General features: G+C 40.0%; 1 protein-coding gene across 2 annotated transcripts in view; it reads right to left on the reverse strand.

Annotated features, from left to right (window-relative positions):
• Positions 1-482: 482 nt before the first annotated feature.
• EOGT (EGF domain specific O-linked N-acetylglucosamine transferase) overlaps positions 483-17,540 on the reverse strand; it is a 35,701-nt gene continuing 18,643 nt past the window's right edge. For both annotated transcript variants that reach the window (XM_045025850.1, XM_045025849.1), the window contains exons 8-16: positions 16,184-16,287; positions 12,032-12,124; positions 10,694-10,765; positions 10,431-10,517; positions 8,898-8,966; positions 5,548-5,609; positions 4,257-4,376; positions 3,276-3,378; positions 483-2,902 (exon numbers count right to left, since the gene is read on the reverse strand). In XM_045025850.1, coding sequence (XP_044881785.1) covers positions 2,756-2,902; positions 3,276-3,378; positions 4,257-4,376; positions 5,548-5,609; positions 8,898-8,966; positions 10,431-10,517; positions 10,694-10,765; positions 12,032-12,124; positions 16,184-16,287 — 857 coding nt within the window. In that variant the 3' untranslated portion in view covers positions 483-2,755. The remainder of the gene's footprint in view (positions 2,903-3,275; positions 3,379-4,256; positions 4,377-5,547; positions 5,610-8,897; positions 8,967-10,430; positions 10,518-10,693; positions 10,766-12,031; positions 12,125-16,183; positions 16,288-17,540) is intronic.

Here is a 17,540-nt window from a genome sequence, read left to right on the forward strand (position 1 = left end):
ACAGGACACTTTATCCCAAGATCGAATGACACTTTCCAGCTGCTGTGTAGCTGTACCCTGAGAGTATTCCCATTGACTTCACAGGCACTACTTGCAATGCATAAAATTAAACATATGCTTAAGCCTTTGCAGGATCATGGCTTTATGCAGTATACCCGGATGTTCTCTGACAATCAAAGGTCAGACCTTGGACCTGTCAATCCAAACACATGCACCATTCAGGAGTAAACTAGGTATAATTAAGTATGAAAGGGGGTCAATTTTCATGAATTTGCCACGGTCCAGTTAGATTTGAAAGACGAAATCTAACAACCTAGGTTTGCCAACTGGGTAAGTGCTGTAGTCAATATAGAATGGAATCTAATAGGATTACCCCCTTTTTACTGAGTCTAGGACATGAGCTTACTAATTTGAAAGCTGGGTTCTTTTCAGGTCAATTTTAACTTGAACAATGTTTCTCAAATCAGGACACTTGCTTATTCTTAACAACCAACAATTTATTAAATTCACCCAGAACCACATTAGTATACAATCAATCAATCAACCCTTCAACACTTAAGTGTAGACACAACCAGATACTGAAATTTGCCAATCATGGCAGAGCTCAGCAAGTCACCTGGCCTTTGTCACAGTAAGAAAAGGCACTATATACAGACAGCTAGACACACGAAATACCTCCTCCTCAAGCCCAGGCAAAACAGTGATTAATTCTTTCTTTTTGCAATGCATTGTGCTTTTTATATAAAATTCTTGCTTTATCAAATATATATGTGCACATTTCATAGTTAATGTTTTTCTTAGTCTTACAATATTTTAAATTTTCAGTACACATTTACTAGCTTATATTTCTTTTATACATTTTTCTTTTTTTAAAAAAATGAGGTAAAACACACAAATGCAAGAACTCTATTTCTCAGATATTTGTATTTTAAAAGGCATTTTTCATGTCAAGTGCAATTTTGCTTATACAGTTCCTTTAAAGTGAAACAGCTTTATCTGTCAGTTCCCCAATATCTTACTCTAAGAACTGAACCAAATATCTTAATGCATTCTGTTTTAGATCTCTAGCTCTCCTATACACTGTTTAAGGTCATGAGAGATCTATAGGCAAGTTATACTTACAGTAATTTATCTTTACCATTATAGGAAGAACAGTAAATATGCCTACACTCTGTGAAATTGCCTATGATTGTTACAGAATGGAAGTCAATATCATCTAAAATTATACCACTCAAGTGTTTACACTTAACGTAACACGTTCTTGCTTTTGCATACAAATATATCTTCTGCCTCAGGCAACTGAGACACTGTACCATTATAATGCAGGAATGTCATGGAATTCATTCTCAAAAATCTACAGTATATATAACATGGAACTCTGCCCTTCGTCTTCTTGAACTCAATCTTCAGATATTTATACAAGTCTTTTACACATCATCCTGGCGTTACTGAAGTCACTGAGAGGGTTCCCACTGAATTCAACAGGGTCAGGATTTCACCCCTAGAGTGGAATTTTCGAACATACTCAGCATGGGCCTAACTCTGCCTTCGCTGAAGTCAATGGCAAAGCTCTGACTGACTTTAATGGGAGCTGAGTTAGATCAAAACAGAGCACTTTTGAAACGCCCATCCACAGGGCCTGATCCTACTGAAGTCAGTCCCACTGCGGATTAGGCTCTTATTGCCTAGGACAACAATGTTCCTTTCATGATTTAGTTATATCTCAATTTAGTTGAGAGGCCTTCATCATCCTATCATTTCTGCCAGAAAAAAAACCAGTCAATTCCTTTAAACCTCCTCAAAGAGAGTATATACAATACTGTTTAGACTGACAAGATTTCTGCCACAGAAGAGCTGCATTTGTGAAAAAATTAGAAAATACTTGGAATAATCTGAACTACTTCAATAAATGATTAAGAAAGATTTCTTACGTAAGACCTGACCTAACCCAAACAGGGGCCTTTGTCAGAGCTGGTGCTTTTTATAATTGTAACCTAATTTTTTTTGGAGGAGTGGGGAGAGCCACAGGATTAACACAAACTATTGCTGACTTTGGAAGGTTTCGGTTTTTATCTGTAGCTGGAAAATGCCTCTGAGTTTAAAATATGTCCTTTAGGGTATACACTGTATCAAACAGAAACTGCTTTGTATGGATAACAGGTGCTTTAAAACGCAATAGCTTAAAATCTAAAGATAGGAACTCAATTCCTACCCAAATATTTTATTTACAACACGTACAGTACTGCAGCATAGAAGCTTCAAGACCAAAGACTAGAGGAGGGACGGGAGAACTGTTTCCCTTATTACACTTCAATACATACGTCATTCATACCATGACCAACTTGAGAAATAGTTCTGTATTAATCCTTCCACACCCCAAACCACCCACCCCTCCTCTCTCCAATTGTGCACAGTTTGCTACAAGAGGACAATTTATACATGGGACAAATATAACATGAAATGGATGGACAGATCTTTATACAAAAAAGTCAAGTAGTGAGAATTAGCAATGCAAACAACTAGTGCAAAAAATAATCTTGATAAACAGAATTCACCAACAAAAAACTCCTAGAATAAAATGTAGAACTGAAGAGAGAATATGAAAATACAGTAAAAAGCTATGGGAGTGTTTTCGATAGGGAGATTTTTTTCCTCCTAGAAGTTTGCAAGTTTTATACCAGCATGGATTTTTTAATCGATTTTAACACATTTTAAAGAAATGTTGCTTAAAATCATTTTAAACCTGAAATTTGGCCTAGAATTCATCATGTTTTACCCTAAACGGCCACTTGGAATGTTGTGATACATGATCGGCAGCCAAAAGCACAAGGTACATAAATTCTTCCACATCAAATGAGTAGTTAGTAAACTTTGGGTGTTCTCCCAGTGTTGGGTGGTGTCCCTGGAAAAATGAAACAGGTTTATGCAAGCAAATAAGGCACTTCTTTCATTTGAAAAACAAGTAGACAACTGAGTGATCATCATTTTAATTTATAATCTCCAAATCCACTGATCTCCCCTCAAGCAACAGTGCAAGTAACTAACTGTGTAACAGCACTGTTATTGACAACTTGAATTAATGGCCAATTAATGTAATTTCTACCCCAGCTATTAATATAAAATGACTCCTTAATCAGAGCAGGGAAGTTAATTTGGGCTAAAGCACAGAAATCATATTTCATGTACAATAATGAGAGGAGTAAAAACAAATCTACCTTTAAACAATTAAAAATGAGAAATAATGATGTCCTCCCCGGCCCACGACTAAACGTTACCTGATCTTGAGGGAACACTTTGTTCTTTTTTTGCCAGGTAACGTAATGGATGCCTCGCAGCCTTGCTAAATCTAGGTAGCAGCGTTCATCCTCACAGTTGTATCTGTGGACATGCAGATCACTGTCATTTTATAGCAGATATTTACCCACAACGACTGCCCTGCAGTCTATCAAGATGGAAAAAGTTTACAGTGTGCACATTCGTTGTCAGTGCATGAAACCGAAAGACCACGGGCAATGGGCCAAATGCCACTGTGACTTATAACCAAGGTGACTCCATTGATTTTAAAACAGGATTGCCCAGGATGGAAATAAATGTTCTTAATAAAATGCAGCATGTTTGTCGTTTGTTTTTAAAAGCAAAGGCGTCAAAAAAAACCAATACTTTGCAGCAAAAAATATATTTAAGTGGAACTACCAGAGAAATGTAGGTAGGACGGAATGCAAATAACTGAGCTGGAATGTAGGTCCGGATGCTGGCACTAACATCCTTACTCCTGTAGCAACAGAATCTTGAAGGTTAGGACTTCCATTTCCCATCTCATCTAACTGACTCGCCTGGTCACCACCATGCCCCCCATACTCCACAGTACTGCTCCCACATTGACTCATAGGGAAGAATTCAACTAATACCCCTCCTCTCTCTGCAGTTTCCCCATCCAATGACTGAGTAGGCTGCTCCCCGCTTAACCATGAGCTCTGTTGAAGTCATTGGTTAAGGTGGTAATACTGTCATATAACAGATCACGCATACATACCTTGCTCTTGCTGCAAAAAGATAACTACCCTTAGCAAGAGTCTAGGCCTAAAATGTTTCAGCCCCCAAAAATGAAAGTTATGAGCAACTGAAGTAGGGCCTTTATAATGGAAGCACCCAGGCAGCCTTATAGCTGCTGCTATAAATGCTAAAAATACGAACAAGGGAGTGACCATAAAGAACATTTGAAGTTATAGGCTTAAAAAAGAAAAAAACAGACTTACAGTTCAAACACAACAGCCCAGTCTGGCAGAAAGAGTAAATGGGTAAGTCCAGCTCCATGCATTCCAATGAATATATCAGAGTTGTGCGTGATTTTCAATTGCGCTGAAAATTCAAGGTCCCTGCAGACAACATAATGTTTGGGTCTCCAGCATGCTCATCCATCTTAGCATAAATAAGCTACATTCAGATAATGCAAAAATAACTTAGGGATAATTCTGAAAACAGGAACACTCTAAGCACTGATCTATTTTAAACAATCTTCTAACCTGTAACTATTCAGCCCAGAACCAATTCAGCAGGGAATTACAAAGATGGGAGATTTCAGAACTTCATTCTAGTAAGACTCTGTTACAAACTTGCAGCTTTTTCAGATAGGTTATGACACTTAATTATGTTCCAATAATGATTCTTTGATCATTTGTTTGTTACATTCAGACACTTTATTGGCTAGACCTTCTTATAACAAGAGTTATACAGGAGACAAGTCAAACAAATAAAAAATAATATTTTTAAATAGACGTTATTGAAGTGCATGACTCCCTGCTGCGGGGGTGCAGATACTGAGCTTCAGCACACAGGTCTAGCGTGCAGGGGATTAGACCGGGTGTCAGGAGATGGGCTCAACTCTTCGGTCTGCCACCGACCTGCTGAGTGATCTTGGGCAAGTCACTTCACCCCTGAGGTCTGTTTTGTCTATCTAAACTGTCAGCTCTCTGGGGCAGGGACTGTTTCTGATTATGTGTCTATACAATGCCTAGCAAGTGGGGCTGCAATCTCTAGGCACCATTACACACAGGTCAGACACCGGTTACTATCTAATTATTACAAAAACAAACACGATAAAGGAAGTTACAAAATAACCTACTGGAGGGGCGTGGATGTAACTGACCTTTGGCCTCAGGCCTCACAGGTCCCCTGAGATGTGCAGCTAGCAGTGATCATCAGCAAATGCAGAAGCATGGCGGGCACATAATGATTTTGAGAGATTTCAAAATTTATTATTCTTAACGGGGTTCAGTCTGGGTCCTGTCAAACCTTGACACACTTTTTTTAATAGCACATTGTGAAAGGGGGTGGGGACAGTTTAACTAGTTCGCACTAATTCCTCAGTAACCGGATTACTCTTTATATTGATGGTTCTTTCATTTTCTAAAAGCAGCTAAACATAGGCAGGCCTCTTTCCGTAGGTGGGCGGGTGAGGGCAGACTGCAGTTCCCCCATTTGTTACTGGATTATAATCAAGCGCAGCCAATAACAGACACTATTATGATTTTCTACCAATATACCTACTTGTACTTGTAATCTACTACTTTGACCTCAAACGCCGATACTGTTTTCAAAGCATTCACAAGCTAGGAAGGAAAGAGGAAAATTTAATGTGGTACTTGTTTTACTTCCTTTCCCCAGCTGCTTTCTACCTTCTCCACACACCCACAAGGAATTATATTGGAGATGACAGCACACACTCCCACTGCTATATAAAGTATTTTTTTTCCTCAATCTCGTAATCACAGGTACCAGCACAGAGCTTCCTTCATATCTTCCTACCTGCAGTTAGGTATCTTACTTCTTGCAGAGAGATTAAATGGACTATATAGTCTCTGAAGCGGCAGAAGATCTGATTTAATTATCTTCTACATGAGCCCTTCAGACCTGATTCGGTATCACTGAAGCCAGTGGTTATTTTGTCATTGTCATGAATGGGGAGCAGGACTGGACTCTTAGGGACAGATTTTCAAAGGTATTTAGGCACCTAAAAGATGCAGATAGGCACTTGTTGGGATTTCCATAAGCCGCTAGGCAGGACAGATTCCTAACGCAATGGGAAATTAAATTAAAACAATGAAAATTTGACTCCTGACTTAATTAGGAGTTTTGGAAACCACCACCAAGGGCCTCTCTGCATGCTTAGGTACTTTTGAAAATCTAGCTCCTAGTTCTCAGAGCCAGATTCTGGGCTCAGTCATGCCAGTATAAATCCAGTGGGCCTCAACTTGTCTTTGCTTAATCCAGTTTTACCCTGGAGGGCCTATTTACCATCAGTCTAATTACTTCCAGTTTGTGCTAGGAACTAACATGCGAATTTGGCCCACAGTGCTCAATATAGAGATTAAGGCCCCAATTCAGCAGAGGTGTTAAGACTCACTGAACCCAATAGGCCGTCTCACATGCTTAAAACTAGGGCACTTGCTTTAGTACCTTGCTGAATCAGGGCTTTAGTACTTAATGCCAGACACTGCGATTAAAATCTACCCTGCCAGCCAACAGACAGTAACAGCAGCTCTTGTTAGTTCAAGGCCTGACACCAAAGATGCTTTCTAAACTTCATCTGCCACAATGCCTAGTAGCTACTCAGTCTCTACAGGAGAAAGTCACAAAGGTTTTCTGTACTTATAACCAAGTACAGCTCACCCACTTATTACAGGAAACGTGAACAGTAAGGTCAATGGGTTACAAAAGACACTACTAGCTTTACAATCTACTCAGTAGACATAGTATCAGAGGGGTAGCCGTAGACATATTTTGCCATTGGTTAGAACAGGTGCAATTCTGGGCGTTTATGGACATTATTATTACTGCTTTTGAAAAAAACAGGATGATGGAGGAAAGAGAGGGGTCAAGAGTGTTTTTCCCCTATAATAGTATTGTCAAGAAAAGATGCTAACCTCTCTTGTCTTGGGATGTGTCCATTATAAGAAAGCACACTGCATAGGGCAACACAAGAGAGACAAAGTCGTCCAGTGGATAGGGCATAGGACTAGGAATCTAGAGATCTGGGTTCTATTCCTGGCTCTGCCACTGATTTGCTTGTGGTCTTAACATTTCTACATCTCAGTTTCCCCAACTGTAAAATGGGGATAATAATTCTTAATCCACCTTTGTAAAGCACTTTAAGAACTAGGAACAAAAAGTGCTATACAAATGCTACATGTTATCATTGTTATTATATGAGTATGCCATTGCAAACATTCTTATGTGATTTGAAAATGCAGTACAGGGTGCAAGTACATATACTCAGATATGAGCACCCGCAGTTTGGTCTGCCCACATAAAATAAAACATTTCATTAGTCTTCTGGTTTTCAGCATTGGTCTACCAAAAAAAAAAAAACCAACCCAAAAACTAAGTGGGGTGTGCAGAGAGAATATAAAGAATAACATTCAGCCAAAGAGAATTTAGCTTTACAATCACATTACAGGCATAGTGGAAGGGGGAAGCTTTAGACATGATATATCTTGATTTTAGTCAGGCCTTAACACAGTCCCACATAACATTTTCAAAACAAACTAGGGAAATGAAGTCTAGATAAATTTACTATAAGGTCAGTGCAAAGCTGCTTGAAAGACCATTTTCAAAGAGTCGTTATCAATGGTTTGCTGTCAAATTGGAAGAGCATATCTAGTGGGGTTCCACAGGGGTCAGTTCTGGGTTCGGTACCATTCAATATTTTTGTTAATCACTTGGATAATGGAGTGGAGAGTATGCTTATAAAATTTGCAGATGACCCCAAAATGAGAGTGGTTGCAAGCGCTTTGGAGGACAGGATTAGAATTCAAAACAACTGTGACAAATTGGAGAATTGGTCTGAATTCAACAAGATGAAATTCAAAAAAATCTTTTACTTAGGAAGGAAAAATCAAATGCACAACTACAAAATAGGGAATAACTGGCTAGGTGGGAGCACTACTGGAAAGGATCTGGTCATTATCGAAGATCACAAATTGAATTAGTCAACAACGTGATGCAGTTGCAAAAAAGGCTAATATTCTGGGGTGTCGTACGTAAGACATGGGGGGTAACTATCACACTCTGGCATTGGCAAGGCCTCAACTGGAGGACGTGTCCAATTCTGGTACCACACTTTAGGAAAGATGTGGACAAATTGGACAGAGTCCAGAGGAGAGCAACAAAAATGATCAAAGGTTTAGAAAACCTGACCTATGAGGAAAGGTTAAAAAAAGGGGGCAGGGGGCCTGTTTTTTCTTGAGAAAAGATTGACGAGGCACCTGATGATAGTTTTCCAATAGGTTAAGGTCTGTTATAAAGAGGACGGTGATCAATTGTTCTCCATGTCCACTAAAGGTAGGACAAGAAATAATGGGCTTAATCTGCACCAAGGGAGATTTAGGTTAGATATTAGGAAAACATTTCTAACTATAAGGGTAGTTAAGATCTGGAACAGGCTTCCAAGGGAGTTTGTGGAATCCCCATCACCAGAGGGGATTTAAGAACTGTTGGACAATGACTTGTCTGGGATGATCGAGACATACTTGGTCCTGCCTCTGTGCAGGGAGGGCTGGACTACATGACGTCTCAAGGTCTCTTCCAGCCCTACTTTTCTATAATTTGGGGGGAGAGGCTTAAAAAGGCAGGCACTTCTGATCTGTCAGCACTACTTGCTGTCCTCTACCAATCTCCATAAGGAAATCCACAAAAGCTACAAGGCTCGCAGCAGACATAGAAATGGATACAGGCTAGAATGTCTGTCAGATTAATGTAGTGTTACCACTGAGCCTGTTCAAGATTTACCATTAGATGATATATTGGTTTTATCTGAAAATCTTAACACATCATGCACAATATACAAGATTGGTAAAAATTAAAAACTTTTTTTTTTTAATAAAGTAAAATAATCCAACCTCATTCTGGTTCAATATTTTCCGGTAGTCTGTACTGCGTGCAAGTATTGTGACACGAATTTTTCCATCCTAAAAAGACAGAAGAGAGAAACTGCAATGCTATATACCCATCTGCAGGGCCTGACGGACCAAAAATACTCAGTAAAACTGCCATGAAATTTTTAAATGAAACAATTACTTGAGTATTAAACATCTTCTCCAGGCCTGGGTAGAAATTAAGTGTTATATACAGGAGTAGCCTCCATACCCGAGAGAAAACTTGGCTAGCTAAAGACAAAGGGCTGCGCCGCTGTAGTGCTTTAGTGAAGATGCTACTATGCCAATGGGAGAGCTTCTCCTGTCAGCGTAGTTCATCCACCTCCCCGAGAGGTGTAGCTATGTCAATGGGAGATCTCCTGTCAATATAGCACTGTCTACACAGTGGGTTAGATCGGTGTAACTACGTCCCTTTTGTGGATTTTTCACACCCGAGTGACATAGTTATACCGATATACATAGCATAACGCCCTCCAAAATTAGCAAAAATTGAGATTTCCAATATAAAAACATGTCATATATTTTGCATAATTCTTGACCCTAACAACAATGGAATGGTTTAAAAACTTTAATTGAGTAAAAAAGAATCACTGCACTGGCCATTACAGGCGTATCTGAAAGCAGGAAAGAAACAGAGGATGATTTGTGCACAAGACCTGCAGAAAAAAGTTATTTTGCCTGTGTAGCAGTTCCCCCTCCCTCACCTTTTAAAATCAGTTGGACCCTTAGGGGTAAATTTTCCAAGTGGAGCCCAGAGATTTAGCTGCATGAGTTCCATTAATGTCAGTGGGAGATGTACAGCTAAATGCTTGTGCTTTGAAAGTGTATCCCTTAGTGATAACATGTAGGCTACTCTCCGGCAAATACTTCAGAAAATCAAAAGCTGCTGTATCCATCAATGCAGCCACTGTAATGGTCCGAAAAAATAACAAGTGTTTTAAAACTGATAAGCCTAGGGCCAGCCTGATGGTACCATGCAGGGATCAGAGGGCCAGATTTGATTGCTCCTTTCTCTGCTCCCAGGTCAGCAGAGACTGTGTGGCTCTGCAGAGGCAGCACCTGAGTTTTTGTAGAAAGGAAGTGCACCATGCATGGCTTTGTGCTGTTCTCTCAGGTGTTCAAGTGCAGCACTTGATAGCCACTCCAGAAGGAGCGACACATCCAGCTCTCCTGGCCTGGAAGAACATTTGTCATAATGCAGGTCCTTGGGGACAGACAGGCTGAAATGGGGAAGAGGTGTGCAGGCCTTCTCCAGTGGGAACAGGACCTGGAGCAGCCTTTTACAAATATGCGCAGATATTTGCCAAAAGAACTTTATGAAACAGATTGGCAAACAAAAGGTGGACTCAAAACATCAGTGCAAGGGAGCAAAAAATAGTAATATTTGCCACTATTTTCAGCAGGACATTCACAGCTACTTCTACTTACTGGGGTAAGAACTATGATTGCTTAAAGAAAAGAAATGCAAGCTTCATACCATGATTGTATCAGTCATACCTTGGGTCCTTCTTGTGTGATATTTAATCTGTGTAACACATGCTGGGAAAATGCTCTAAATAATCCTGTACCATGACAGCCAGAGATCTGAAATCAGAGAGGCAATTTATATTATAATCTGATGCTTCACTTACAGTTTATATTACAATTTATATACTTGTGATAACTCAAGTAGGTTTTTCCAGCATTTGTTTGCAGAAAGTTCAATGCTGATCCGAACATAGATGTCTAGTTTTCACATTGACAGGATAAAAAGGACTCACCAGTGGTGTATTGTAAAATAAGCCATATCGCATTCGAGGCAATAATGAAAACACTGCTTCTTTAAAGCATACCTGTAAGGGAAGATCATTAAAGTTATGGTTGTACTCTAATATACAGTTAAAGGGGCACATTTCATGCTTGCTCACTGCAGATATTGTTTATATTGGGGCAGCAACTAAATGCACCAATCAAGGATCGTAGCACCATAATATTAGGCACTTTGCAAACTAAGAGAAGAAAGGGTATGTTTATAATGCAATCACAAGGTGGGACTGCAGCTTGAGTAGACATACCTGAGCTAGCTGTAATCTAGATAGCTCAGGTCCTGAAGCAACCTGGAACTCTGGGTAATTATACTCACAGGGCTAGCCAGGGATGAAGCGCATGCTGCTGCAGTTTAACCGCTCCGGGACCTAAGCAAACTAGATTAAAACTAACTCAGGTGTGTCTACTCGAGCTGGAGTCACACCTTGTGACTGCACTATAGACATCCCCAAAGACAGTTACTGTTCCAGAGAACTCAATCTAGGGTTTTGACAAGATTCAACAGGTGGAAAAAGACAAAAAAAGGAGTAGGGTAGGATGGTGGACAAGGGAATATTTGTAGTTTCATGGATCAATAATCACAGGTGTCCATCTACCTAAGCAGATGGCAGCAATCTAGAGGCATTGTGGAAGAGGCAGGTTTCAAAGGAGGGATTTAAGAGAGGATAAAATGAACTCCCGCTGAAGGCAGCTAGATTTTTCAGAACAAAAATCAAGGGTAGACTATATCCCACAGTCTTCATATCTTGGAGGCGGAGCTGAAGGGGGCAGGGAAAGAATATCATAATAGGTCATGAATATCAAACATAAAAGCTATATTAAGACACCGATGAGAGACATAACCCAGTGAAAACTACAAGATTCAGAACAAACGATACCACAAGAAAACCCTTAGGGCTTGTCTATATGGCAAGCCAGTGCGTGGCAAGCCAGGGTGTGAATCTACAGCACAATAGCTTGCCACACAGTATCTCATTGTGCAAACCCTGCTACGATATGCTAAAAGCTCCATAATGTGCTCCAATGTTTGAAACAGGCATACATGCGCTGCTGAAGCAAAAACCCCAATCTTTAAATATCTCCTCTCACAGAACCACGGAAGTATGGCCCTGTCTACACAACAGCTGCCACCACTTCAGGGAAGCGGGTTACAACCTTGGTCTTAATTTGTAGGGTAACCTTGAGTCTAGCTATGCTTTGTAACCAGGGTAAGGCCTTGTTCTGAAATATTGGTTTTTGGTTTGGCTGGAAAACTCCATCATGGCACTATAGTTTAATACACAATTCCATACCCTTTTAGAGTCGTATGTTTTCAAGTGTATTATGTGATAGTCAGTAAATGCCTTCCAGGTCTCACTGAACAAATCACCATAGCCATACGAACTCTAGGAGAAAAGAGAAAAACACAGTGAATAAAAGCTCTCAGGTAACAATCTGGATTCTATATATTAGTTCAGGTTCTTATATTGACCCCATCACCACAGTAATCAGGACAGCCTGGAGTAAACCACAGAAGTTTGCAATGTCTAAAACTGACAATTGTGTTAGCAAACTCAGATTAACTGGCAATGAATCAACTCATGTTAACACAGGCATAAATTCTAGGCTAGACAAACCTGAAGAGGTGGAGAGACCAGCCAGCAAGGGAAGGTGTCCAGCACTCCCTCTTCTCCCCAAAGACAAAAGAACTAATAGCGGGTGTGAGGTGGAGGATGGGTACGTAAAGTGGGGCTGCTGAGATTAACAAACCCATTTGTGAATGTATGTGCAGAGCAGGCATTTGAAATAAAGAGTTATTGTAAGTCTGCTCTGGATCCACCTTGATTTGGGGACAGGCTCCTGGATCTAGAAACACCCTCTGCATATGCCTACCTGCTTGAGTGACACAGAGTGGCTACTTGATTCAGCCGGTGTGCCTTTGATGGAAATACTTTTATTTGCTGGATGAAATAACAGGCAAATTTGTGATGAAATTCAGCACTACCCTTAACTTGTTGCAGTATCTCATAACACAATGGATAAGAATGCTTCTAGTGGCTGGACCACATAAAGATGGAAACCTGCTACTGCCTTCAAGCCAGTAAGGTCACATCTACTCTACAAACTTTGTTTGATGCAAGTTACGCCAGCGTACGGTCACCGAAGTTAGCATATCGCTCATGCAGACTTAGCTGCTTGTGTTGGTGCTGCACGTACCCACCAGGAGCCCTTGCGTCCCTACAAAGTGTGGTACGCCACAGGTAGGTATCCCAGTGCGCCATGCACCACCGTCCAGCGCAATGCCTTTTGGGAAATTTTTACAGCATACTGTGGAGTAGAACTCACATCAACCTAACTATGAAATGTAGACTGTGTGTTCAGGGAGGTGGTTTTACTGCGTCGCCATAATGGGGCACTTATGTTGACTGCAGACAAATCTGAGTGTAGACATGCACAAATAGGTCAACATAAATCACTGTGGGCTTGTCTATAGTACCTGTCGGATTGGCAGGCAACGATCGATCCAGTGGGGATCGATTTACCGTGTCTAGTCTAGACGCGATAAATTAACCACCAAACACTCTCCTGTCGACTCCGGTACTCCACTGGAGAGGCGCAAGCAGAGTCGATGGGAGAGCATCAGCTGTCGACTCACCGCAGTGAGTAGATCTAAATACACTGACTTCAGCTACGTTATTCACGTAGCTGAAGTTGCGGAACTTAGATCAATCATCCTCCCCCCGCAGTGTAGACCAGGCCTGTGTCAGCCTAACTGTAATCCTAACAGACCCTGTCCTTTAGCTCAAGCAGTAGAGGCTCATGCTGTCAGATCTAAAGGTTCTGGGTTCGATCCCTGCCACAGAATCACCACACTTCTCCCCTTCCCCCCAGCACGTATTCTCCGCACAGATATTAATAGATCACTAACATGTATGGAACAAAGAGGCATCAGTGCTTTCTTTTGGATTACAGTTAGATATGCCCTCAGAAAGTCGGAAGCAGACTGCTGTTTGCAGCACGTACACTTCCTTTGGATGTTGCAGCTGTTTTGTCCATCAGTCTTTAATGTGAAGTGAAAATAATTTTTAATAAAAACAGTGTTTTAAAAGAGACTAAAAAAGATTGCAAGACAGAGCAGGCAGCCAGTGAAATGTAACAGAATCTAAAGGATGGCATATTTCATTAGCTTGCAGCTTTGCTTTTTCCCCCCATTGCTGCAAGGAAGTTTTAATGAATTTCAGGTTCGATATTCTTCTCCAGCAGCTTGTGTTATAAGAACTGCACTTCCAGATCAGTAGCAAAGCACTGATCTTCAAAGCTGAAAGCTCTAGTCCTATCGCTGCCTATTCTCCATAAAAGAACTGATTGTAGGGGAATTTATAAACGTCACTTTTTTATGTGGCTGAAGGTGGGGTGTCTGCAGATAGATGCCCAATTAGATACCCCATGTATTTCCTGTTCATTTTCTGCTTTGCTTCACCTACATCTAACAGCATTTCTGTTTAATAAGGACAGTACAGCAATTCTACAGTAGCCAAAAAGTACATGCATATCTAATTATTTTAAGAAAAAAAGGGAATCAGTAATAAGCTGGAGTCTGTCTTTGAGTAACCACAGACACCTCTCAGCAAATCAAGAAGTTTCTTGGTGCCATCATCTGGTGGCAAGAAGTAATAAAATCTGTGTTAACAAAAGTGATCTGTTCCAGTACATAAAAAAATTGCACTTTGTGTTATGTATTGTAAGAAGTAAAAAAATGTTAAGACCCTAGTAATATAGAAACAATAGGAAAAGTATCCCTGCTGTTTTTAAAAGGAAATCATCATGATGTTTTGATATATTTGATCTCTTCGAAAGAGATCATGTCACTTACAGATGCTACATGTGAAGGAAGACCGATGCTTATATTTTATATGTATTGGCTTCCAGTATATTAGAGAACCTAGAAACAGGTTTTTTTGTCTGATTTGTCCAGGAGGATTCATGTTGAAGAGCATATTGAAGATATACCCTGCTGAGACTTGGCAATTCCAGGAAGGTTAACATTCGATGAGTTAGAACATACAGAGAATGCAGAAAATAGTTGTTAAAAATTAAATCCTGCATCAGTTTGAGACAATGTTCTAGAAAGGTGGAATTTCTGGACTGCAATGTTATTGCTAATTTTTCAACCAAGTGACTTAAAAAAAAACCAACCTGGTCCTACATCACTCAATATTGGTTAATAAACTAATTTTCCCATGCTTAACAGACACAAATTGTCATAGTTTCAATTCAGCAAGGGCCACTGAAAATTTTCAATTAGAAGTAACGTAGTTAGGTGGGACTAATTTATTTGTTAATGTCATAGTAGCACATTTGAAGGCGATTAAGAGCACTGACTGCAAAAGACTGTTCATGAGCTAGCCATTAAACAGCAACAGGGTGTTTGCTTGGGTTTTTTTTAAATACAGGTTGCACATTTCTTTTGTGGGGAAACCAATACAAGCAGCTGTATTTCCCTGTCTCATACCTACAAATTCCATAAGACTAAATCTAACCCAAAGTTCTTAAGGGAAATTCTGACTGTGAAAGGTAGAGATCATTAGAAAGATTTAGTTTCTCATTGTATATAACAAAACACTTGGCAATACAGCTGGAATGCAGTGGCAACACTGAGAAAGTAGTTACTAAAATTCCAGCATGGCTAGGATTACCGTTCTCTCAGTGCAGTAGCAGTGTAGCATTCTCCATGGTAAGCACTAAGGACAGTGTTTCAAGTCAAGATCTTAATTAAGCAACAGCTGTGCAGGAGTTGGATGTGGTTTGGTTAACAGATCACTAGTGCAGCTGTGCTGGCCAGGACAGGGTTAAACACATCAGGGAGCATCTACTTGAATTGGCCAGCAGACGGGCTCGGAAGCGTGTGCGCTCAGGGTCCAGTGATGGGTTAATTCTGCCCTCTCTAGCTGGAGTGGTGTTTCGCAGTGTGGTTGCTCTTGCAGGAGCGAGGCTAGCTCCAGCGGAGTAACTTGAGCTAACTCTTGCAGTGAAGACAAGCCCTTTGTCTCAGTTTTACTGGTATGAACAAGAGGTGGGTCAAAAAATCCACCATGCTCACATGAGGTGTTTTTCAACAAAACAGTCCTTCAGCGCTGGAGCCTGATACTCCTTCCTGCAGTCAGGTAGGGTGTGTGTCACTCAGTGGAATTCACCCTGCTGGACAAGAAGTCTCTGCAGGACAGGTGGGATTTTCAGGCCCTAGGACTGCATATTTTAAAGATGCAAAGACTCACGTGTCATCTAGCAGGTCTCACCAAGTGATTTGATTACAATGCACAAGTTTGTATAATAAATAAGCAAAGGCTCGTTGTAGGGCAGAACTGCTGCTTTGCTAGAAGATAAGCATGGGGTGCTGCTCAAGCAGCACAAATACATTGCGTGATAGAACCGCTACAAATATTTTAAAAGGAAGTCCTACTTACAGTGTCCCACATGACAATGTTGACATCTGTGCTGAACGAATTGTTAATATGCTGAGTGATATAAAGATTGACAAAGTCACAGAAGTGATGATACATATTAACACCTGGCAGGAGAAAGAAAAGCTCTTTACTATAAAGCAGGGCACTACATTATTCATTCCCATTTTTGCAAACATTCGTGTTTATTATTCACAAGGAAATTACTAAATACACTCCCTGTTCCTGTGTACAGAAAGGTCTGGGTTTTAAATTAGTTTTACTCTTTATGTGACTGAGAACTTATTATATGCCTTAGAGATGCAGAGCTTCAGTAGGGATGGAATCACATGAGAAAACTCTGAATTAACCAGATATTTTAAGAAAAATCCAAAGAATAGGCAGGGCAGCCAAAAGCAGTAAGAAACTAAACCACAAATTAAACTTCTTTGAAGTTACACTTGCTATTGTGATTTTCTATTGTATACTAAAACCACTACCACATTAATGGTACTGCAATGTCTAGCTGCACATAGCAAACACTAATATTAGGACTTCAACAAAATGTTTTCAGGCTTTTTAAAAAAAGGTACGGTGAACTTCACTTTGGGCTGTGGGATAAGATGCTACTCTCGCAATGTTATTCATTTAGCACCTGCTCCAAAGCCCGCTTCAAATAGACTCTTGAGCACAGTGTTTTTACCCACTCCTATTTTTTTTTTTTTAAAAAGCCTAACCCATGTGTCTAAATACCAGGCTAAGTATTCTCCCCTGTTAATGTTAAATCTCTAAAATGAAGAATATTAAAGCTAAGATCAATAAATTGAAGAAATGCTAAAATATTCATGATGGAAAGACCTTCATAAGCTACTTCAAGTCTCTCATGAAGTATAATATAGTGCAGGACAGCAATCACTAGGGCTCTCCCATACTGAAGTAGATAAGATATTACATACTTTGCAGCTGATTTGCACATAGTTCAAAGCTTTTAAAGAAGTCTTTTTACTTTTAAAGTGACAAACCTGCATAAAAAGTTATTTGCTTGGGTTCTTTTCTTGAAGTACATGACTTCCACCCACCACCCCATAACCGTTACATACCTATGTATGCAGAAGCTGATTGAAGTGATATAGCCAGTAATAAATTATGTTTATTCCCATAATGTGCAAGTGAGATATGAAAATAGTCATCATCAGTCAAAGTGTAATGGAAGTGGTGTGAAACTTTTCTGGGTTTTTTTTTTTTTTTAAGCGTCTATTAATAGTACAAAACTTGCACTTTGTCACAATCTCACAGATTTGGTTGAACTATGAAAAGGGAGTGAAAACAAAGTCTTATAATCTCACTCTACTTCATAGATCTATAAAGACCACATACACGT

Source organism: Mauremys mutica, chromosome 7 (assembly GCF_020497125.1).
Source record: "Mauremys mutica isolate MM-2020 ecotype Southern chromosome 7, ASM2049712v1, whole genome shotgun sequence".
Lineage (NCBI taxonomy): Eukaryota > Metazoa > Chordata > Testudines > Geoemydidae > Mauremys > Mauremys mutica.